The sequence below is a fragment of the Gymnoscopelus braueri genome, assembly GCF_963280865.1.
Source record: "Gymnoscopelus braueri genome assembly, chromosome: 24".
Classification (NCBI taxonomy): Eukaryota; Metazoa; Chordata; class Actinopteri; order Myctophiformes; family Myctophidae; genus Gymnoscopelus; species Gymnoscopelus braueri.
The window spans coordinates 22325437-22350004 of record NC_137626.1 but is presented as its reverse complement, the minus strand read 5'-3'; the positions used below and the strand labels follow the sequence as shown (position 1 = coordinate 22350004).

The 24568-nt window shown below is 41.5% G+C and overlaps 2 protein-coding genes across 2 annotated transcripts; one reads left to right on the top strand and one right to left on the bottom strand.

Annotated features, from left to right (window-relative positions):
- Positions 1 to 2593: 2593 nt before the first annotated feature.
- On the bottom strand, positions 2594 to 8847 carry LOC308080910 (protein unc-50 homolog). Its single transcript, XM_080423006.1, has 6 exons — positions 8747 to 8847; positions 5759 to 6065; positions 4593 to 4713; positions 4072 to 4211; positions 3448 to 3555; positions 2594 to 3228 (listed from the first exon to the last, which is right to left on the bottom strand). Exons 2-6 carry the CDS (start codon positions 6024 to 6026, stop codon positions 3092 to 3094), a joined length of 774 nt encoding a protein of 257 aa, XP_080279132.1. The 5' UTR covers positions 6027 to 6065; positions 8747 to 8847; the 3' UTR covers positions 2594 to 3091.
- A 972-nt stretch (positions 8848 to 9819) lies between these two features.
- On the top strand, positions 9820 to 24325 carry ndufs1 (NADH:ubiquinone oxidoreductase core subunit S1). The gene is made up of 19 exons (XM_080422997.1): positions 9820 to 9921; positions 11084 to 11160; positions 11834 to 11925; positions 12538 to 12645; positions 13423 to 13499; positions 13886 to 13967; positions 14988 to 15118; positions 15666 to 15851; positions 18068 to 18202; positions 18317 to 18431; positions 18651 to 18796; positions 19258 to 19386; positions 19889 to 20018; positions 20646 to 20806; positions 21287 to 21441; positions 21995 to 22170; positions 22894 to 23028; positions 23748 to 23820; positions 23951 to 24325. The coding sequence occupies exons 2-19, from the start codon at positions 11088 to 11090 to the stop codon at positions 24040 to 24042; spliced, it is 2196 nt and encodes a 731-aa protein (XP_080279123.1). The 5' UTR covers positions 9820 to 9921; positions 11084 to 11087; the 3' UTR covers positions 24043 to 24325.
- Positions 24326 to 24568: the final 243 nt, after the last annotated feature.

Here is a 24568-nt window from a genome sequence, read left to right as displayed (position 1 = left end):
TGACATGTGCTGGGCTGTGTGCTGTCGTGTTCCTTCAGGTGACGGAGAGCTACCAGAAGGAGATGTGTGTAGGAGTCGGTTTCACCCCGTGACTCCTATGCCATAGCTGCGGGCGGCTATAGACAACACTTTTGTGACAGAAAGGAACAGGTGAGATCACCTTTGTGTGTGTGAGTGGGGCTGTTCTCAAAGTGGGGTCCTTGAGGGGGTCCCCAGAAAAATGGGTAAAAGTTTAACCAATTTAACCCTATTTTATACTTATCTATTCAAAAATAGCCACTCTACAAGCTATCTACATTGAGACATGTTGTGAGCTTGTATACAAGCTATTTTCAAAACATTTGGAAAGATCTTGAAAGATTTAACAACTCGTACTTTCTTATTTATGATATTGGGCTCCTGGTCTATGCTAATGGTGGCCTCGTCCTCAGCTCACTGCTTTGTACACTTGTCTGTTGGGCAACTCAAAATGGAAAAAGAGGGTGCATTGGGCTTCAACACTTGAGCTGTCATAATGTTTGCACTGTGAATAAATACAATTTGAAAAAGAAACGATTTAACAACACAAATCTTCTCTTATGAAGGTCCCTAGCATCTTTTCAGACAGGGGTCTGCAGCTAAAACATTTGGGGGTCCTTGATATGAAAATGTACACAATAATGTCTTCTATTGTGTACATTTTAAAACTTTTCCCCTCCTGTTCTTGTGCTGACAGTGATAGCTCTGCCTCAAGATGTCCACATTTCATACTGCTAGCAGCGGACCTCAAAGGATCTTGAAAACGGTCTGGATTGCCATGTAATAGAATTTGCTGTACATCATTTTGGTTAGAACTGTCAATCGACTGCTTGTGGGGCTTTTAGAATTGTTAATTAACCACTAATACTCTACTGTCTCAATTATGGGCATGTGGTAACAGGCAAAACATTTGATGTAAACATTTGGCAAAAATAGCAGATCTACAGGGCTTGTATATCGGCTATTTTCGCCAACGACATTTGGTGTAGAGGGGAAAAAGGGACCAGGTATTGACCCCTGAGGGACCGTGGTCAACAAAGTATATAAGGTTCAAGTGGGTAAGTGCTCTTCTAGCCCTGTGACTTGGGGTATGCTGACGTCTTGTGACTGAACTGAAATCCTTCCCATCTGTCAGGTTGCAGTAACAGTGGAACTGATTGGGACCTACACCCGAGGTATGATGGTGCTGGACTATTTTGACCTGCTTCAGAAGAAACAAGGTTTCCGTCATGAGGAAGGTGGATCTGGACAAGTTCAAAACCATGCTGATGGACGCACTAAAATAGGATGCAACATGAATTAATTTATTCCACGAAAAGGAATGAAACCATTCCCAGACCCTGCCAACTTTGGGAAAATATTTGTGTACCACAATAGTGTAATACGCACACCACTTAACTTTGCACATGGTAATTTCCCCACTCACCATCGTATTATCAAGTTATTAAGCATATACTGTACATCAGTCAGACTTATAAGGCTATTCCACTGATTTGAACGGACTACATTCGTTCACTATCCATTAACTTCGTGAACCCATAAAAAAGCCTGCTGAGAAGTCAGAAGTGACAAATCATCCTACAGAGGGGTTCTTTCATGTCTCCAACAGATACTGTATAAGTACTCGCACAATATGCAATGTGCCGTTCCCACAAATTGCTTGCACATAAACATCCTGCACACATCCTTCAATTTATAAATTATATAACAACCGACTACTGTTTGTCTGGGGCTAATCTCAGAAACCGCTGGACGAAACAGGGCCAAATGTCTTATGCACACTGCCAGTAGGCAAAGGAAGTACTTTTCCCCCCACACCTTTTTTCATATTTAACTTGGAGAATGGAATCGCATATTAGTCAGATCAGATTGAAACTTTGCCCAAATATGGAGTCATACATCATAGACTGACGTCACAGACTGGCCACATGAAGTCTGAGCTTCGCATCGGAGTTAACGCCATTATTAAACTTCAGACAGTAAGTAATTAGATACCTAAATAGGTCAAGTTAGCTTGATAAGGCGATATAGTTTCAGGTAACTGCAGAGCCGCCAACTCTCACGCATTGGGCGAGATGACAAATGACCCTGCTCACACGCGCCGCTCCACAAGCATATGTGTTGATCCAAAATCTTGTGTGTATCAAATGAAAAGGATCCTGTTATCCAGTCATTGTTCTCTGGTGAAATAATGACATCTGGTCTTTGTTACCCAAACTGTGCTACCAGTACTCATACACAGAGAACCCAGACATTTGGACTGTCTATACCCCGGTTACACCCTTGCTTCAGCAGCAGGCTTAAGTCTTACTGAATGTATCAAACATCACACACATGGCTACTTCGCACAATTCATATTGAAGTTACATCAGTCACTGTTCTCACTTTACCTGCTACAGGAGTGACAACAGAGAAAATGTTACATTTCTTGAGGTGACTCTGGCTTCAGTTAAAACCTTTTTTTAATGAAAGTGAATGGAATGTACATTTGAAGAGGACAGAAATGCCCCAAAGCAAGTCAACCATCTTCTCTTCCCTCATTCTCTTTCTCTCTTCAACAAGCAGGATTCAAAGATTTTTTTGTGTTTTTGTTTTTAATAAAAACCAAAAGAAATAACGGCAAGCTTTTCCACTTCAGAGTGATTTTCGTATATATTAACGCCGTAACCAGCCTAACACTATTTACAACTTGTACAAAAAAAGAATAATCGTGGCTGGATCTTCATACTTTACATCCCTTGTTTCTGCAACCAGTCCCAACTCCATTGTCCACTGAGCTCCAGCTCAATTTGAATAGTCAACCAGGGATCAGCAATGAGTCGATTAACAGTAAACAGAGAGCCAACGCGCAGTGAACCGGTCAAACACGTAATAGACTATCAATCAGCAGTCTAATCAGTCCACCGTTTACTGAAAGTCAACCCAGGGTTACTCAGACCAGGAGTTAGCTACTAATCGAACAGATGTTGACATTGGGGTCTGTCGGAAGGAACTTTCGTATCCGGCTACCTGTCTGAGAGTCAGCCGGGGAGTGCCGAGCCATGTCCCGCGTGCGATCTGCCGATCTGGCGGCCTACTGGACTCTGTATTTATAGAACCAGCAAAGGCCACGCGTGAAATTCCAACCCAGTGAGATGGACAGAATGTAGACCAGGACCAGGAGAGCAAATGGATACAACAGCACCACTGTGTTATTCAGGAACGGTAGTGCTGTAGGAAAAATTAATAGGAGGGGAGAAGAAGAAAAGAGGTGAGGGAGAGACAGCAGCAGATTAAGATCATTTGACTGTCCATTTTGGCTATGATTCTTCATAGCAACAACACAAATTGGCTCCCTGGCACTTTTCGATGCCTGTACTCTTTGTTCTTTATTTTTCTTTTACCCCAAAACCCGAGACCAAAGTGATAGAAATTGCAGTGGGTTCTCACCATTGTACCCTAAGAAGGTGATGTAGAGGTAATAGCCGATGGCTATCAGCCACATGGTATTCCCTACAAAGTAACCCAGGAACCAGTCTGAGTTTATCACCACGATATCTGAAACACAGGGCAGAACAGGAGGCAATAAGTACTGCAAATAGCACCATATTTGGACGTCTTCTCTGCTGATGACCCATTAAACTAGTACACTCTTAACTCATTGAGTACCATTGACGTGTTTCACGTGTTTTACCGCTATGACGCAACGTGCCAATGACGTGTTTGACGTGTTTTTGAAAAAAAAGGAAAGAAAACAAAAAAAGGGGGGGGGAAAGGTTCAGAACCCAAGATATCATTATCTGAAGATTTGCAGCTCCATCCACTGAATAACTAACTAAAGTACCAAACACTGAAAAAGGCTGTACCTCGCTTCCTAAGCACATTTTTTTTACTTTGAAAAAATCTCTGGCACTGGGACAACATAGCCAGAAATAATTCTGGCACTCAGTGAGTTAAAACCAGATTTAATAAAATAACAAAAAAAAGAGTGTCAAGCATTTTAAAACACATAAATGGAAATAGGATAACGTGGGACAACCAAAGATGTAATTTGTGAGACACAGAGATACTTACGGTTTATGAAGAAGAGCTGTAGGAAGTGGAGGATGACAAGGAGAGGGTAGAAGGCATTGAGGTGGACATCAAATGCATAGCCCCACTCCACATCATAGTCTCTGGTGGGATGTTTCAACAGGTACTTGTTCGTGACAAACCTGAAAGAGGATAAATCAATAACACTAAATACTTAAAGATCACGACCTGTGGAGACCCATGTTGCATTATGCTGTGGTATATTCTCTATTCTCGTTATGGCTGTGTGCACAAAAGCTTTTGGTTGAATTTAAGTTTGGTGTAACGTTGCACATGCAAAAGATGAGTGTCTCTCTAATCTCTACTAGGTCGTCCTCAGACGAGCCCGCCATCGTTGCTTCCATTCGTATTATTAGCATGACGCCTAGTGAAGTATTCAATCAGTATCAACAGTTTTATAAATAAAAGCTTATGTTATTACTTAGTATTATCATCAGTGTTCTGATGCCATCACCCATTATGTCAAGAACACCTGGAAAACAGTCATTGTACTGTGTACTCACCACATGATGGTTGATATGAGAAGGCCGACTCCAATACAGTCGATAAATACCACCCACAGCAACAGCTTCAGAGTCTCCACAAACCCCATGTCTAACACCAGGCCAAACCCTATTGTTGACACTGCATAGGAGGACAAACAGAACGATTAATGAATGCCATCTCCAAAAGCAGATGTAAGACTTTGGCTAATACTAAAACAGGAAGAAAGAGGGCGAGAGAAAGGAAAATAATGGATAAATCCAGGGGTGAGGTGGAGCGCCCGCACATGCATGTCTATGCATGTGCGGGCGCCCGTCTGAGTAAGTCTACCTCGCGTATCGATCAAAAACAACCATACGCACCTCTTACAAAAGCTGCAGAGTGTCAACAGCGTGAATTAACATAGGAATGACCATGGCTTCATGCATATCAATGGTCCATTGTGTGACCTGCTACTGTAAGTACTGTAGGTGTAGGCATACTGTCAGATGTTATGTTCTCAAGCAGTCCAAAGAGAACGGTGGATAACAGTGGCTGATGGATTGATGAACTAAATTACAGGAGTCTGCAAGGTAAATGCATATGACAACACTAAAGTAACCCCATTATGCAAGTAAATAAAATTTGATATATATTATTGGTTAACAAATAGGCCTACATATTAAAGAGGTTATTTCAATCGCCAATCGCTCAGGTAGCGATAGCTGAAGTAGCGCTCCAGTAGTTAAAAACTCCACAGTACACCACTGGATAAATGTTATGCATGCATGCTGGATTGTGTTGCATTTAAATGTTTCACTGTTATGGTCTTCTATCCATTTCTTGCTTATACAATCTAGAACAGTGGTTCCCAAACTTTTTAGCTCAAGAAATTATTAGATTACTTTGCACGGGACCCAAACTAGTGAAAATAGCAGATCTACAAGCTCACAACACATCGCTTCGCACCGCGAGCTTGTAGATCTGCTATTTTCACTACTTCTTAAATGTTTTTTATTTTCATTTATGAAATACTGTTGAAGTTGAAAAATTTTAAATTATTTTTGATTGATGAAAAGTTGTGATATTTTTTGTCAAACCTTTGAAATATATATATATTTTTTTAAAAGGGGGATATTTACTCTGTTTGGGAAACAGTGATCTAGAATGCTTGATGAAATAGAACGCATAATAGACATAGACAGACCACACAGCCAGATGCTGAGCAACACCAGGAAGGCTGGGTCATCTCTGGCCCACTGGTCCTTGGTCTGTTTCCTGTAGTGGAAGTTGCGGTACACCCTCTGTGGCGAGGTGAACAGGTACAACATCTGCCACACGGCAAAGTCAAAGTCCATCGCTTTAAAATGCAGCAGCCGTCGGAGATACTTGTAGCGCTTGGCACCCGCCGTGTGACGCGCTGCGTCCCTGGAACCCGGGACACCATTGCCCTGTGCTGAGGTGGTTGGCAACATGGCGCCGGAAACCAGCTGAGAAGAACTGGTTGGTGTGTGCTGGGGTGTTGGAAGGGAGGACATGGAAAGAAAGGGGAAGAAAACCTGGTCAAATAAACCATTCTTATTTGTTTGTAAGCTTAATCCTAGACTAGCTTAACCCCAGCTCTACGCTGCCTCATTTTCTGTGGAAATACAGAAGTTCCAGAAGGACAGTTATAGTAGTTTGTTGACATTACTTAGAACATTTCAACCTTTAGGTCAACCAGGTCAAATTCCTAGTTCTATGTTCATCCTTATTACATCCTGAAGCAATCTTAAATGGTTGAAGTATTTTATCTCATGCCATATGAAATAATTTAGCTATGGTTATATGTGTTTACACTATGGCGTTCTAATCAACTCTTTGTAGGAGTTTGAAATCGCTTAATTGCTATGACTTTAATTCCCATAATTCATCTAGCCCTAGAATGTCTGTGATCTTACATACATTTCAAGTATTCCAAATACACAGTCATAGATCTCTCTCGGTCCCCCACTGTGTAGTGCCGATCTGCGCGGGCATAAAAGTGCTCTAAACTCCGTCTGTACTCACCCAATAATTAATTCCTAAGACGTGTAGTCATATTTTGTCCTCTAGTTTCATATCCATGTGAAAGTTCTGCCAGAAAACGTGTGTTTAGTCAAATATCTCCACTTTTTCACGAGCTGCACAGTGCACACGGACGACTTTCTATACGAGGCAAGGGGCCTGGAATGATTGCAGCACTGAATATACGTAACGTCCTATAGGACGCACAAATGTTTGGGACACACAATTGACAGGTGATGTGATTGCTGCGGGGTAATGAATCACATCACCTGCCAATTGTGTGTCCCAAACATTTGTGCGTCCTAAAGGAAGTTACGTATATTCAGTGCTGCAATCATTCCAGGCCCCTTGCCTCGTATAGAAAGTCGTCCGTGTGCAGCTCGTGAAAAAGTGGAGATATTTGACTAAACACACGTTTTCTGGCAGAACTTTCACATGGATATGAAACTAGAGGACAAAATATGACTACACGTCTTAGGAATTAATTATTGGGTGAGTACAGACGGAGTTTAGAGCACTTTTATGCCCGCGCAGATCGGCACTACACAGTGGGGGACCGAGAGAGATCTATGACTGTGTATTTGGAATACTTGAAATGTATGTAAGATCACAGACATTCTAGGGCTAATAATTCATCATAGTTTGCAGTAAGAAACTGCCAAAATGGAAAAACTTTGTCCCAATAGTTTGTTGTACAAGATTTTCCTTTCCAATACTTATTCTACCTATGGGGCGGAATCTGCCAGTGCTTTTCAATGTGAATGGCGTGGTTTGATGGTCTTGCGCAACTTTCCACGTGTCACGCACACCGTGCGTTTATGCGCTCTATATGCCTTATCTAGTTGAAGCAGATAAATGTTTGAGACAAATGCTGCTTTTACCCCTCTGTCCAATTGGGTGAGTCGAAGGCGGACCTTCCCAAGACCTTCCCAAGCTCGCAATTGAGCAACTGCAGACTACGGGGAGGGTCCTGAAAGTGAGTGACAGATGCGTCACTGGTTATTTAAAACAGAATGCGCTGGCTGCAAAAGAGTTTATCAGAGGGCAGCCATAGTTTGGTGTGGCCGTGCCCTAAGAGACTGATTTCCATTGCACAAAGTCAGTGGTGGAAAGTAACTAGTACACTTACTCAAGTACCGTACAATTTTGGGGTACTTTCACTTTACTGGAGTATTTCCAATTTTCTATACTTGTACTTCTACCCAACTACATCTCAGAGACAAATATTGTACTTTTACTGCACTAAAATTATTTGAAAACTTTGAAGTTACTTTGAAGTTACTTTGAAGATTTTGATTATTATTACAAAACATACATTAACCACGTCAGCTCTATTTAAACTGTTTCCAAGTCAAATCAGACTCTGACAAGGCAGTGACATAGATGTCTTGTCACTGTTTGGGACAGACAACAAATGACAGGGATTATTGTCAAGCCTTAAGTGTACACGAACAAGTGAAAGAATACAGCTTTTGGACGTACAATACCAGTGGTGTAAAGTAACTAAGTACATACTCAAGTACAGTACTTAAGTACAATTTTGAGTTATTTTTTACTTTTGGAGTATTTCCAATTTTCAATACTTTTACTCCACTACCTCTCAGAGGCAAATATTGTACTTTTACTCCACTACAACTATTTGAAAACTTTAGTTACTAGGTGCAGATATAAATCATTATATCATAAAACATGCATTCAGCCCTATTTTATACATAGGCTATTTGAAAATAGATTATAGGTCTGCTATTTTCAAATATTTTAGTACTTTTACTTTTGGTACTTTAAGTATATTTTGATGCCAATACCTTTGTACTTTTACTCGAGTAACATTTTGAACACAGGCCTTTGTAACAGAGTATTTCTACATTGTGGTATTACTTTCACTTAAGTAATATGGGACTGGGTACTTCTTCCACCACTGGAGGAACGCATCACATAACGTTGCATGAAATGTCCGATTAATAAACACTCTAACACTTAGCTAGTAGCTAACGTCATTAGCTTGATGCTGTAGCTTTGTTACCAGGCCTAGCCAGTCAGTCTAGCTTGTAGTTTCTGAGCAGAACATGGAGAGAACGCAGTCAAATTGTATTCCAATAATACTAATAATAATTAATAATATTATTATTTAATAACAGGTCTACTTTACCTGTTCGGCTGAACTCTTTCACTGGAGAAACTAAGCAGTTGCCTGTTCTTCTTCTTGTTGACGTCTGAGCGTTGAAAACGCTTCCTGAAACTGTCATAAACTGAACACGTAGCAACTTCCGGTAACATCGTCGCGGGGCATCATGGGAGTTGAAGTCTCTGATCAATTATTTGGGTACCCAGTGGTGGTAAAAGTACTCACATCTGTTACAAGTAGAAGTCCAGAATTCAAAATTTACTTGAGTAAAAGAACAAAAGTATTGGTATCAAAATATACTTAAAGTACCAAAAGTAAAAGTATCCATTATGCAGAATGTCCCATTTCACAGGTTCCAAATGTATACAATCTTTTGAAAATAGCAGATCTACAAGCTTTGCTATTTTCAAATGGCCAAAATCATGTATGAAGTGGTTAATGTATGTTTTGTAATAATAATCCAAATCTACAAAGTAACTAACAAAGTTTTCAAATTATTGTAGTGGAGTAAAAGTACAATATTTGCCTCTGAGATGTATTGGAGTAGATTAAAAAAAATACAGGTTTATCACATGGATTAAATAATTACAGGTTTATCACATGGATTAAATAATAACAGGTTTTTTACTATGGTTTATTATTATCGTCGGACGTCGGAGCTTTACCGGAAGTACGTATGTGTGCGGTTCAGGGTTGCCAAGTCCGCTTATTATAAGCGACTTTGGGGTTATTTTTCTGTAAAGTTGCTTGTAAATATTGTTAGTTGCGGGGTTGCAGTTTTTGGGGGATTGTTTCTAAACAAGTGTACATTTAGTCTTGTTTAAAAAACAAACAAACATTTAAACGAATGGTTCTCAAATATTTTCATAAATGTCTTGTGCCCAGGGAGCATTTGTTTTGTTAGAATGTTTCCCCCCCAAAAAAAATCAAATATTCCACATTTTATTGCAGAGTTTTTGAAAATAGCTTAGATTGGCTACCTATTTTCAAATAGCCGATGCATATATAGGTTTAAAACTAAAAGTGCTCATGTGACCAAGTTGCTTCTTTTGGGCTTGTTTTCCTAGACCTTATTTCTCCCACAAAACCTGGCAACGCTGATGCTGGTTAGTGGATGTACTTCCGTTGTATTCGCCATAGCTAGTAGTTCATAAGCAATATCAGCGCTGTTCTGGTCCAGAAGACCAAATAGCGGCAAGGTAAGGAACACAGAACATCTTATTTAGGTGTTATTTATAATATAATAACATTGTGAATGCTTGTGTTCGAAATGAACGGGAAAAGGGGTGCATTTGACCGTTTAACCCAGTCGACCCGAGTATGTAACAGAGAGTGTCCTTGAATAATCTTAGCCTGCGTTATGCTAGCATGCACGTTAGCAGCTGGTGTAGTGTGAGCTACAGTCTATAAGGATAATATGTTAATGTTAATAAAATGGTCATCCTATCCTGCACAACAACATAACAAGTTTGTGTTGACTGGAAACATTTGACAATGCATTGCACTGCAGGTTCCCACGGGTCAGCAAGTCCTCTGTTGTTGTTGACAGCACTGTTAGGCAATGCTAATGTCATCATACCCATGGATGTACAGTGATTCCCAGCCTTTTTAATTTCAAGGACCCACAGTTGCTTTAAGCCATGGACCCCCATGTGATACGTTTTCTTTATGTTATTATCATTTTAAATCTCTGACACCCAATCTACACTTAGCCTCAAGCAACTCTTAAATGTGATTCTATTTTTAATATCTAGAATCTAGAGTTGCAATACCAACCCTTGACAGCCCATACATCCAGAAAGAAAAGTCCTGTCTGAGTGTATTAACCCTTGCATTGTGTTACAAACCTGCTGACGTGGTGTTTGTTAGCCGGTCAAATTTGACAGATTTCGAGTATAACATATTAAATATGGTGTATTTTGACCATAATACGCGGCATTATTGATTTTTCGTACATTATTTATTTAGATTATTGGTATCGATCATTGTCAGCCATTTCTTTGTGTATTTAAGTTTTTTGCTATATCTGGCCTAAAAGCCACACAATGAAATTGTTAATCCCAATTATTTGTATGAATTAATCGTCAAGTAAAATGTCATAATCGTGATAGCCCTACTCCAGAGATAAGTCCAGTCTGTAAGGGTTGAACTTGACCCAGGCATTCTGTGGCATTTCTGTAGCTCGCACTCAGGAGGATTGATTGAAGGAGAGTTGATGAACTTACTCAATATGGATGTTGAAGTGGACCATTGCTTGTTCTAGGAATCAACCACATTGAGGACCAGTGTATTCAAAATGACATGAAGATAAAAGATCCTACCCCATGTCTATCTAACCGTAGCTTTGTGATCTGTTTACAGCGTCATGCTGCGTTTCCCGACAGTGGGCCGAGCTCTGGCCGGTGCAGCCAAGAGCAGCCTGGCTCCCACGAACAGTGGTAAGTGACTTTGTTTGGGATGGAAAGGTGTGTGTGTGTGCATGCGCGATGAGCCACTTTGTTTTGTTATGCATCAGACAAACATCCAAGGTGACATTGCATATCTTAGTCACAAATCTTATCAAGGTAGTGAGGTTCAACAATGCATTGCATTTAGTTGTCGAGAAGTTTCAACTTATGGCCGGGAGGATCAGTCGGCAGTATCTGTCAGTGGTAGTAATTTCATTTACATTATTTATGTGGAAGATGCCAGTCTCTTGACGTTTTTACGGCATGGCTCTGCAGGAGGCTAGCCGTCTATACGTAAGAGGTTTGGTGTGTGTGCGTTTGGCTAATCTCGTAAAGCACTGGACCGATCTGCACCACATTTCTTGTGCACACTGCCAGTAAGCCACAGAAGTTTTATACTTTTGCATTATTTTAACTAATTTAAAATGGAATTCAAAGGCTGAAACCGTGCCCAAATTGGGACCTACGTTATAGATATGTCATAGAGAACTGTTGTCATAGATGACTGGACATATGATGACATAGAGTCTGAGATCTACATTGGAGCTATGCCATTCCCATATAGATTCCGGGATCTACATGATTAGATTTTTTTTTTAAAGACAAACACTGTGCCATACAAGTTACATTATAATAACGTGTGACTGTGTTTACTATATTGCAGTGCGTATCCCGGTACGTGCTGCTAGTAACCTGGTGGAAGTGTTTGTGGATGGCAAAGCAGTGGAGGTGGAGGCAGGAACTACTGTATTGCAGGTAACAAGACAACCCAAGTGCTTCATCTTCCCACCAGTTGATTTATTATAGTTATGAAGATTGCTCAGGACAGCTAGACCAGTGGTTCTCAAGTGTTTTAAATTTCAAGGACCTAGAATAGTTCACCCAAAATACTTATTTTCTATCAATTACACACCCCATGAAGCCTTGAATTCATGGAGATATTTTAGTTTTTGTCGCATTCCTAAGCCAATAATTTGATGACTGGCGGAGACTCAATGGAGGTCATCAAACCTTTAACTCTTGACAGTATACCAAATGGACCCTAACAGGTCCATTTGGTTCCATTTGTACACTGTCAGAGTTACATACTTGTAAAGGTCCGCTCAAGGAACCCTGAGAGTCCCTGGACCCCATTTTGAGAACCACTGAGCTAGACTGTATTTAATAGGATTTTCCCATATAACGATTTGTAACCGTTTTTTTTAAGACTAGTTTTGAAGGCTGCATGTTGTGCTTTTGCTGGCCAATATCAATATTTACATTATATCAAAACCAATAATTATCACATTTAGCCGACACATTTTGGCAAACCTGGTTTTGAATCATTGGTGTGTGTGTGTGCGCGCGTGCGTGTGTGCACTCTCTCAGGCCTGTGAGAAGATGGGAGTCCAGATCCCAAGGTTCTGTTATCATGAAAGACTCTCTGTAGCTGGAAACTGCAGGATGTGTCTGGTGGAGATCGAGAGAGCCCCAAAGGTAGCTGCACACATCTGACCTGGCTTAAGCATTCACTAGCTAGTATCTTCAAATGCACCCCAATAGCTTCTTGAATAAAAGGTTGATGGTAGGGCTGCAACTATCGATAACTGTTTTAGTGATTATTATCGGTTACTTTTTCAATTAATAAAACGATAGAGAGCGTATTTCTTTTATATCAGTGAATCGACGTGAAAACATTCGAATAGATTTTATTGTAATCGATTAGTCTGCTTAACCACTTACAGTAAGCCCTTTTTTAGACTTAGTCATACAACAGTGAAAAATTGTCTATCTAAAAGCTCACATCTCGTTGCATCGCGACATGTGCTTATACTGTAGATTTGCTTTTCTTTTTTTTTTTATAAAATCCCCCCCAGCAATGTTTAATAAAATGTATTATTTTTGAATCATCAGTTAAATCGATTGTTTGCACTTTTACCCCCAGATGAAGGAACGCACCATTTACCTACATCCTTCTATTGATAACTACTTTGTATTAGTTACAGATGTCCACATAATATTCTTTTGTGGCTCAAAGGAAAGCAGACATTCTAAGTTGCATATGAATTGCATATTCTGAATAAGCTGCAGACAGTATAGTGTCCATGTAAATGTAGCCAGTGATAAATAAAGCTCTGAGTCAATTGTCCTTCTTTGTGTTTCGTAGCGAGGACGTTTTTAAAATCTCTGATAATGGTGGTGTTTTTTTTTTTTACCATAATATATTAACTCACTGTGCACGTGTGCGTGTGTTTTTGCATGTGTGTCTACCAGCCAGTGGCAGCCTGTGCCATGCCAGTGATGAAGGGATGGAACATCCTCACCAACTCAGAAAAAACACGCAAAGCCAGGTAAACACACCGACTCACACGCATCAACAATGTCACTTAACCAGGCAAAACCAGTCAAGAATAACATTTCCTGTATTGAAATCCTTGCTTTTCAACCAGTGTGTATGTGTGGTTCTCAAAACAAGAACCAAGCTCAAAACGTGTCGTTTTGCTCCATGTTTCGCGCTTGTAGATCTGCTACTTTTGATACTTTTGTGTGACACTGTAGTATGATGAAATGGAGCATACATTTTATGAAAAAACACAAAAAGTTTATGTGGTTAAATGCTCTTGTCATCTCGAATGTGATTCTATGATTTGTATACGGTACTTTACCTTACTTGTGTGTGTGTGTGTGTGTGTGTGTACGTGTGTGTGTGTGTGTGTGCGTGCGTGCGTGGGGTCAGAGAGGGGGTGATGGAGTTCCTGTTGGCCAACCATCCACTGGACTGTCCCATCTGCGACCAGGGAGGGGAGTGTGACCTGCAGGTAATCACAGGAACTGGTGTGGGGTATATGTCACATAAGGTCGCTCAGTTTAATAGAACATAGAGTGAAAACAAGTAGGAGATAAAAAGTAACTAGGATAGCAGGTAAACATCAGACCTAGCATCTGTCTAAATAACTACTATCTAAATAATATACAGTACTCGGCATCTGCGGACAAGTAAACAGCATAAATCTATCTAAACAGGGTTCCCACGGTCATGAAATTCCTGGAAATATTTTGAAATGAGAAACTATTTTCCAGGCCTGGAAAAGGTTTGGAATTAATTAAATGATTTGGGAAATGTTTGGGTATATATAGTTTTTTGTTATGTCCCAAAACATGTCTAACATTCCGTGAAATACCGTATGTAGCATGGTGAAATGTAGTGTCGCTCTGCATGCGAGCGGCCTAATATATAGACTACAGGATGTCACGTGACAAAAAGAATAGATCTACAAGCTAAGAACACATTGCACCGTGATACGTTGTTAGCTTGTAGATGTTCTGTTGTTTTTAGTCACGCTGTGCCGCGACATACCAAAGCCTATACCGCTTGTGCTATAACCACACGCCGCTTCTGTGACGAACGCGGAACTGCCTCTTGTCTACCAAAAACCACGCCCGCTTCTGTGAAGCACCCGGAACCTACAACAACTGCGGACTATTGTTTTGGCTGATAAAGTATAATGTTTGACCGCGACGGAGGCGCGCCGTCTCAAGCGAACTTGAGCCACGAGAGGCACCGCCGAGCAAGCGAGTCGCCGTGCCGAACGTTGCGAAGTTCACTTGAGCCGTCTCAGCGCCGTCCAAGATATGTACCGATAGGCACAGAATCATAAATCATGTTTTGGCGAGAGCGTTTGCCCCAACTGCCAACTGATAAGGTAACTTTATTCTACAAGGTAATTAAATGCGTACAACTAGTGTCCCAGGCCTATATCTGCCCCTGGTTAAGAGGCTACAGTGAAAACCAGCAATACCAGCCACTGTAATAACGCCCTTCTCCCCTGTGTTCCCAGGACCAGTCAATGCAGTTTGGCGCAGACCGCAGTCGTTTCTCAGAGAGCAAGAGGGCTGTGGAGGACAAAAACATCGGTCCGCTCATCAAAACCATTATGACTCGTTGCATTCAGTGCACACGCTGTGTCCGGTCAGTAAGTGTAAATGAGATTGAGAGAGAAAAGTAAAAATACATTTTTAAAATGCTCAAGTACATTTTCTCTCTCTTTGGGAATGCCAAAGATTTTGATTCCCTTCAATGTTGAACTACATATTTTCCCCCACGACCACGGAGACCCGAGTTCAGGCTTGGCGCTCCAAGAAACACAATTGGCAGTGTATCAATGGAAGTACGTGGCTGTCTACACCCTCCACATACCAACATGGGAGGTTGGCAGCGACAGGAACTGCAGTACATAAGGGACTGACAACAACTGTACTGTACATTGGGAGGAAATAAGAAATGCAAACATCAACTCAGTTGTATGATTATTTGAAATTAGCCTACAAATGTTTCAGCTTCTCTGTTGTTGCAATTATTCAACCATAGATTACATAGATTATGTCTGATAAACATGTTAAGGAATGTTGGACAGTGGATAATGATAATAAGGGTTAGTTAAGTGGAAGATTTCCTTCAACTTTAAATGTTATTGTAAGAGAGCCTCATCCCTAAAATCCCACTTCGACTTCACCAGTTTTGCCAGTGAAATCGCGGGAGTGGAAGACCTAGGAACGACAGGCCGGGGGAACAACCTGCAGATCGGGACATACGTGGAGAAGATGTTCATGTCAGAACTGTCCGGCAACGTCATTGATGTGTGTCCTGTTGGAGCGCTCACCTCCAAGCCCTACGCCTTCACCGCCCGCCCCTGGGAGACCAGGTAACCATGTGGGAGTTTGTGTGTATTTGTCTGCATAACTGTGTTTAACCACTTTCAGTGTGATTACAGGAGATAATGTGCAAACATTTTCAAAAAAAAATTCCAAAGCCAATTTTCCTGTTAACGAAAATAGCTAATCTACAAGGTCACAACGCTGTGTATTGCGACGTGTTGTGAGCTATTTTAGCTATTCATCGTACAATAACGTATATAGGACTTAAAGGAGAATTTTGGACTAAAGTTTTATTACCTTTTCTATGATGTTATGATATCTTAGGATGAATGGTACAGTAGAACATTTTCATAACTCCACCCCTGGTCCGCTACAGCTTAAAATGTGCGCGGATAGGCCTTAGGTTAGATCAGAACACTGTTCTTTGGACAGAACACTGTCCAAAAAAAAAAAAAAAAAAAAAACCTAAGTCTCGCTAGACGAGATTGAAATCTCGAGATTTCAATCTCATCTAGCGAGACTTAGGTTTTTTTTTTTTTTTTCTTTGGTTGCATAGTGTTCTGTCACTATGAACATCAGATCTCACCAAAAAAAAAAAAAGCTATTAAAATATGTGATCTAACCTAAGGCCTATCCGCGCACATTCTTCAATTCTGGGAAATTGCAAAGTGTGGTTGCGCCGACGCCGGTCGTGGGTCTCGGCCGCCGGGACTCGAGGGATACACCGGGAGGAATACCGTCGGAGGCCGCGCGACGTGCCATTCGAATCGGGTGCCGATCGGATCCTGCCTTCGTGATACGTGCCGTTTAGATTTTAGGAAATAGGCCCCTCCCACTAAATAAACAGGCCCCTCCCACAAATGTAACCGGCCAATCATATTGTCATGTCACTCCTGATATCGCTTTTATTACATTTTGAGAGGATTGTTCCCCCCTAAAATCATGTTTTTGCATCAAACGGTTACGTTTTGTGCATTTGTGGCGCCCCCTATGGGTCAAAGTGGAAATGCTTTTGGGAATTTGTTGAGTAAACCACCCTCGACATGTGATTTAAATTTGGGATTGACCGGACGTTTCGTTCGTGATTTCTGGCATTTTTGGTAAAACAGGCCCCTCCCACTAACTTTGGAAGCCATTTACGGACGAACGGTAAGGACTATCAAAATGACGTTTGTATATGTTTACCGCATGGGTCCAGAGATCATGTGTACCGCTTTTATGTGGGTACACATATGTGGGAGGAGCTAAAAGTGTGTTTTGCAGAAAATTCAAAATGGCGGAAAATCTATCCTGACGCAAATGGGTGTGGCCTATATGGGGAGTTGCGTCATGACCCAAGGAATCTAGGGAAAAATAAGTTTTGATTTTACGACCTACGGTTCAAGAGTTATAGGCCAAAACGTAAAGTGGGCTGTTATAGCGCCACCATGATGGTGTAATATTTGTTTCAATAATTTGGCAATAAACTATGAACCTCCCCTCCAAATTTGGTAACTCTAGCTCTTACGGTTTCTGAGAAAAAAATACTTGAATTTGAGTTTTTTCACTTTTCCATTAAAGTGGATGGGGAAATTTAATGCACTAATAAATCAATATCAATTAAACTATGCAACCAATCTCTTAGCAAAGTACAAGCAGTCGATTCCCGGTGAAGCCGGTCATTATGACATATGGCACGAAATTGGGAAAAATAAACTGTGGGAGAAGTAGCGAATAAGAAAAAAGTTTATCTAGAAAGAAAATGAAATAAAGTCGGTAGAGTACTATAGTCTGGCAACCACACTAATTAAGGAAATGCCCCCCCAAACAATTGAACACATTTTGATCTATAAAGGCAAGTCCACACCAATGCAACTAGTCGCGACTTGCGACCAGTTGCAAGGAATTGCAGCGGTCTGACTCTGGACTGACCAGTTGCAGACCACTGACATTTGGGGATAAAGTAGTTGTAAGCAGTTGTAAGGAGTTGCATTGGTGTGGCCTGGCCTTAAGGCCAAACCTTGTCTGAAAAAAAGATTGATAACATTTATTTTGCCGCTTCTGTGTGGGATCCTATTTCATATCCCCGGTAGGACATGAATGTTACGGATTGTAGCTTTAAGGCTATCACAATGTCAGTGTCTGACTCTGAAGTGGAATCTGGTTATTTACAGCAACTGAAGTGTTGCATGCAAGCAAACACACCGGCTGATGGGAAGTCAGAGCGTCAAAAACAAGCTCTAAATGATGTAATTTTACCCTCTCTGTGTGTGTGTGTGTGCAGGAAGACGGAGTCCATAGACGTGCTGGATGCAGTGGGTAGTAACATCGTGGTGAGCACCAGGGGAGGGGAGGTCATGAGAGTCATGCCCAGGCTCCATGAAGATGTCAACGAAGAATGGATCTCTGACAAGACCAGGTATCTATCTCTCTCTTAATCACATTCAGAATTTACTCCCAGCTGTTATTAGGATTTATATTGTTAATTTAGCCAACCTTTTTCACCCATGTGTGTGTGTGTGTTTCCCCTAAGGTTTGCATATGACGGGCTCAAGAGGCAGAGATTGACCCTACCGATGGTGAAGGACGACTCAGGTCAGCTGACCACCACCACCTGGGAGGATGTCCTCACGCGTGTGGCCGGAGTAGTAAGTCTGTTTGTTTGTCCGTCCGTACCTGAGTCTACGAGTCTGTTCTCCTACTACTCTTCCTCTACTCACTAGGGGTGGATTGGGATGTTTGTGAACTAGATCAGTGGTTCTCAAACATTTTCATGTCAAGGACACCCAAATTGATGTGTGTTGATATTTGCATCTTCATATGGGATAAATGTACTGACAAGCGTGTGGTCGTTTATGTGTGTTCAGTTGCAGGGCGTGCAGGGCAGCGAGGTGGCTGCCATAGCAGGAGGCATGGTGGATGCAGAGTCTCTGGTCTCACTCAAAGACCTCCTCAACAGACTCAACTCAGACAACCTGTGTACCGAGGAGCTGTTCCCCATGGCCGGGGCAGGGTAAGAGAGAAGGAGTGTGGGTGTGTGCTGTTCCCCATGGCCGAGGCAGGGTGAGAGAGAGAGAGACGCCAGGGTTTGACTTGCGACGTTCTCTGCATTCAGGAAATAACAGTGTCGGTACAGAGGAATTTCTGGAAAACATGCCTGCTTCACCCCCAAATCTGCAGCTTCCTTATGAAGCATCAACCACACAGCAAAAACATAATTCGACATAGTACATACATTATACCGTATGTTTCAAAATGTACAAAAAACTAAAAATGTAATTTAAGAATACATGCATACAAATGTTTTCGCCCATATTGGAATAATATATTTCTTTAGCTTTTACACTGACCCTCTAGTTAAAGAACCTTTTCATATCCTGAAAATGCATTTGCCGAACTGCTTAGCAACCCTGTCACATAGATAATGTGAGAATATATCATGTACTAAAAGTACATTCTCCTGTCTCTTCACAGAACTGACTTGCGCTCCAACTACCTGCTGAACTCTAAAATCGCTGGCATAGAAGATTGTGACCTGTTACTGTTGATAGGAAGCAACCCACGCTACGAGGCACCACTGTTCAACGCACGCATCCGCAAGAGGTAACACACACACACACACACACACACACACACACACACACACACACACACACACACACACACACACACACACACATTGATAGGTTTGACTTGGAGACAAGAAATAATAACAAATACAAATGGGAAGATAGTACTTTCACACTCACCCAACTTTATTCCCTAAATGACTTAAAGGGCCTATTTTGTTTTTACTTTATTCCTTCAAACGTGTTTTAAGGTAACATGGTAGGTTTTTCTTTCTGTACGTTCTGAGGCTTTTTCAGCTGCATTGCTAAAAATGGGTGGGATTATTACAAGAAGCCTGACAGTTACTGTATGTCACGGTCGGGGAGCAAATTAGAGGCCAGTTTGAGTAGACTTTTTCAGAAATGCCCAGATCACAAATAAAACGAGTGTTCAAATTTCTTTCTTTCTTTTTTGTCGGTAGAAGGGACATCATAACCACAGGTTGAGAATCGCTGATCTATGCACCCCTCTCTCTCTCTCTCTCTCTCTCTATTAGTTGGCTTCACAATGATCTGCGTGTGGCCCTGGTGGGTCGTGACGTGGACCTCAGCTACTCATACGACCATCTGGGAGAGGAGGCCTCCGTTCTGCAGGAGCTGGCTAATGGAACACACCCATTCAATGAGGTAATGGATGGACACATGCAAAAAAATACTAGTATAATATAGCCCAGTGGTTCTCAAACTTTTACATTTCAAGGACCCCATAGCTGTGAGGGCGTACAAATGGAACCATAAGGGTCCATTTAGTTCCACTGGCTAGCATACCACTGGCTAGTGGTATGCAATATGACGATAATAAACCTCAATGTCTCCACGATCTGCCTTTTCAGAGAGATCGTATAGATTGTGATACAGCGAATGCACATTCGATGAGTTGCAGTCCTATAACTTAACTTATACTCCACCGTCAAAAAGAACACATCTACAAGCTAACAATGCGACGCGCTGTTTGCTTGTAGATCTGTTCTTTTTGCACATGCATGCATCCAACAACGGTCCCTCTCACTTTTAGCTGCCTGCTCTTGACATCGCAATAGCAATCAATCAATGGACAGACAGTCACACAGAGGAGTCTGTCCCTAATTATTATATTCCAAAACCGACACGGTGCAAACAAAGGTTATTTGCAAAGACTCTAAATGTGGCTAAATGTGTTACTACCTGTGTGTGTGTGTGTGTGTGTGTGTGTGTGTGTGTGTGTGTGTGTGTGTGTGTGTGTGTGTGTGTGTGTGTGCGTGCGTGCGTGTCTAGGTTCTGTCCTCAGCCAAGCGTCCTGTGGTGGTGGTGGGAAGCTCTGCCCTGCAGAGAGACGACAGCGCGGCCATTTGGGGTGCTGTGTCCACCATCAGCCAGAACGCCAGGAGTAGCAGTGGAGTGGAGGAAGGCTGGAAGGTCCTCAACGTCCTACACAGGTACATATCCTCAAGATATGTTATCAAGAATGATGACAATGCCATTCTGTGAACTGTCAAAGGTGTCTGTTTTCTGCACTGTTTTGGTTCCTTTACGCCTGGATAAACCAGTGTCTCCTCAGTTGTGAATTGTGTCACATCAACCATAGCAAACATGTTTGGTTGTTGAGTTTAGTCAATGTTTCACATGATGAGTTACGTACTTAAGCAGTGAGGCCAGTCATGGTGCCAGTTTAGTTCACAATGGAACTTTAGCTGTGCTCTTCGTTCAGCTGCCATATAAACCCTAGGGAATATACGTCTGTTGATCATCCAGTGCAAGCTCATCACCCTCTATCATTTTATCACTCTCCTCACTCAGGGCAAATAAAGGCTGGGAATGTGATAAATGTATATAATATAATGTTCTCTACATCAGTGCTGCATTTTCAACAGCACTGGTCTTTCAGCTCTGATTTCCTGACATGTGTCTGTCACCAGGGTGGCCAGTCAAGTTGCGGCATTGGACCTGGGCTACAAGGCCGGCGTGGAGGCTATCAGGAAGAACCCGCCCAAAGTTCTGTTCTTGCTGGGAGCCGACGCAGGATGTATCACCAGAGCTGACCTGCCCAAAGACAGCCTGATCATCTACCAGGGTACTTGCTGTAGTTGGCCCGGTGTATTCATCCATTAAGACCGGAAAAGTATCTGACATGTTAGAGTTTAAGCACTTTAAGCATTATTTTATACTTTGGCTATTAAAAAATAGCAGATATACAAGCTCATAGCGCGGCACTGAGTGAGTGAATATTGAATATATATATATTTTTTTTAAGTGAACATTTGTAACTCAAATCTTTGCTTCTGGGGGTCCCTGGAACTAAATATTTAGAGATGGGGGTCTGCCAAATACATAGAATTTCGGGGTCCTTGAAAAGTTTGAGAACCACTGATGTTATAGCAACATAAGTGTTTCATAAAACTGTTAGGATTTAGAAGACATTTGTAGAATCGGCCTCAGGTCTTAATGGGTTAAAGCTGCAATCCAGGACTCTTTTTATTGTCTAAAACATTAATTTAACCAAACGGTATGGTATGTGCTAGGAAAAGAGCGCATGTAACATGCTCAGATCCAACTCCCTTCTCTTTGTGATGTTCATGGCTGGCATCACGAAACGGCACACTCCTTTGCTCCTCCTCTTGCTCCAGGTCACCACGGTGACGCGGGTGCGCCCATGGCTGACATCATCCTCCCGGGTTCCGCCTACACAGAGAAGACGGGCACGTACGTGAACACGGAGGGCCGCAGCCAGCAGACACGCGTGGCCGTCACCGCACCAGGAATGGCCCGCGAGGACTGGAAGATCCTTAGGGCCATTTCAGAGGTGAGGAGAACATCCAGTGGCGTAAAGTAACTAAGTACATTTACTCAAGTAATGTACTTAAGTACAATTTAGAAATATTTTTACTTTACTGGAGTATTTCCAGTTTTCAGTGCTTTTACTTCTATTCCACTACATCTGAGGCAAATATTGTACTTTCACTCCACTACAATTATTTGAAAGCTTTAGTTACTTTGCAGATATAAATTATTCTATTATAAAACATACATTAACCACTTTAGCCTTATTTTATACGTAGGATATTTGAAAATAGCCGATCTACAAGCTCACAACGTGTTGCGACCCTTGCTGAAACTAACTATGTAGATAATTAATCCTTTGATCTGTCGATTGTTTTGACGATTATTTGATTGAGGTAAATGCTCATCACGTTGTATGACCAGACATTTTGCAATTGATTTAATGTTGAATTAAAAAAACAATTTTGAGAAAAACAGACTGTAATGTTTACAATTTGGAAACTTTATTTTAATACTTTTCTCATTCGACTAATGGATTATTCAAATAATCTTTTCACTCCTAATTGAGACACCATCAGTTAACAAAGAGTTTGGCAATAGTGTTGTTACCGTGTCTTTACTTTTAGCTCATGACCTGTGTTCCAGCACATGTTTGTTCTTGTTTAAATGCTCAATTGAAATGTCTTCCAAACTGTATAGTAATCTGTGTGTGTGTGTGTGTGTGTGTGTGTGTGCACACGTGTAGCTGGCTGGTGTGACTCTGCCTTATGACAACTTAGACGAGGTGAGGGCCCGACTGGCAGAGGTGTCTCCCAACCTCGTCCGCTACGATGACGTGGAAGAAGCCAACTATTTCAAACAGGCCAACGAACTCTCAGAGGTAAACAAAGATACATTTACATATACACATATCTACGGTACGTCTTTACTTTTCATGTTTAGTCCATCGACATGGACCACAAACAAAAGAATGGGTTCTAAATCTCGAATGAAACAGAACTGGTCTGTCAGTGAGTGGGGGTCCTGACTCACTGGGCCCTATCCTGCGTGGCTTTATGCTTAATCTTATTAGCCATTTTTGGGCGGTTTCACCGCCCCTATATGTGAGGTTTGGAAATTGCACCCCCCCAACCCTGCGCTGTGATTGGCCACCAGTGTACCCCCCTAACCCTGCACCGTGATTGGCCAATCACAGTCTATTCAGGACTATGATTGGCTAGTGAAACATGACACATGTACATAGCCCTATAAATAGGACTATGCACTTTTTTTTAGTTAGGGGTGTACAATGGTTGGTCCACAATATTACTTTTCTTTAAGTGAACTTCCATCACTGTGATGACCACTGTGACCACACCGCCCACTTCACACTGGGTGTGATTTTTTTATTATCTTTTAAACATTTAAAAATGTTTTTAAAAGAAATGCCTAGGCATAAGGCGCTGCGCAAGATAGGGCCCACTGTCTTGCAAAGCCATAAGGCTGATCACTAATGTTGCTTTTTTATACGTCAGTCTACAAAGTATAAATAAGCCCTTACCCACATGGGAACTAGAACCAAGAGAAGACCTCATTGAGCCTTCTCTCTCTCTCTCTCAGGCGGTGAATCAGTCTCTCCTAACAGATCCTCTAGTACCGCCTCAACTCACAGCCAAGGACTTCTACATGACAGGTGTGTGTGTGTGTATGAAAGCAATCAAGCTTTTCCTCTCGCTCTCTCTACCATAGTATTTTCTTCCCTGCTCTTTTACCCTTCTTTTCATTATTGCTCTCTGTCGTCCTTTGTGTCTCTCTCTCTCTAGACTCCATCAGCAGGGCCTCCCAGACGATGGCAAAATGTGTGAAGGCACTTACGGAAGGAGCAGACTCCATCGATGAGCCATCCATTTGCTGAATCCCACACACAGATGAAAACATAAACATAGACATGTGAGACATAAATTAGGCACACACAGCTGACATAAACATGTATGTGAATATACTCCTAAAGTTAGAACACACCCTACACACACGTATGCGGGGTTGTCTCTCCTGTATTTAAGTTGTTATTGATGCTTGTTGTGTACAGTGAATCATTTCCACTCTAGATGGAACAGGGAAAGCGCTTTGTTGAAAAAGAGCTGAGAAACTGTCGATGACTTATAAATAAAATCTTAATATTGTATCTCTTAAATCCATATTGAGATTTGGTTGTCATTCATTTAGCTGTAAATTGTTTTATTTTTTGTTTCTTATAAAGCCATAATTATTTTCTGTTAACTAGTAGCTAATGGATCAGAAATCTGATAAATCTTTTTTTTCTTAAAATCCTTATTGTAGAAGTTAACAGCCAAGAACAGGCTACAGCCTAACTTGGTTGCGAACAGGTGTTGTGTACCGAAAAAATAGCAGATCTACAAGTAGATCTTGTAGATCCAGGC

Coding starts and splice junctions, on each gene's coding strand:
- ndufs1 (XM_080422997.1), top strand. CDS start 11,088: ATGCTGCGTTTCCCGACAGTGGGCCGAGCTCTGGCCGGTGCAGCCAAG. Junction 15,119..15,665: donor CAGTGCACACGCTGTGTCCG/GTCAGTAAGTGT, acceptor CGACTTCACCAG/TTTTGCCAGTGAAATCGCGG. Junction 23,821..23,950: donor CAAGGACTTCTACATGACAG/GTGTGTGTGTGT, acceptor CTCTCTCTCTAG/ACTCCATCAGCAGGGCCTCC.
- LOC308080910 (XM_080423006.1), bottom strand. CDS start 6,026: ATGTTGCCAACCACCTCAGCACAGGGCAATGGTGTCCCGGGTTCCAGG. Junction 4,212..4,592: donor CTCATATCAACCATCATGTG/GTGAGTACACAG, acceptor ATCCTCTTTCAG/GTTTGTCACGAACAAGTACC. Junction 3,229..3,447: donor CACCTTCTTAGGGTACAATG/GTGAGAACCCAC, acceptor TTTTTCCTACAG/CACTACCGTTCCTGAATAAC.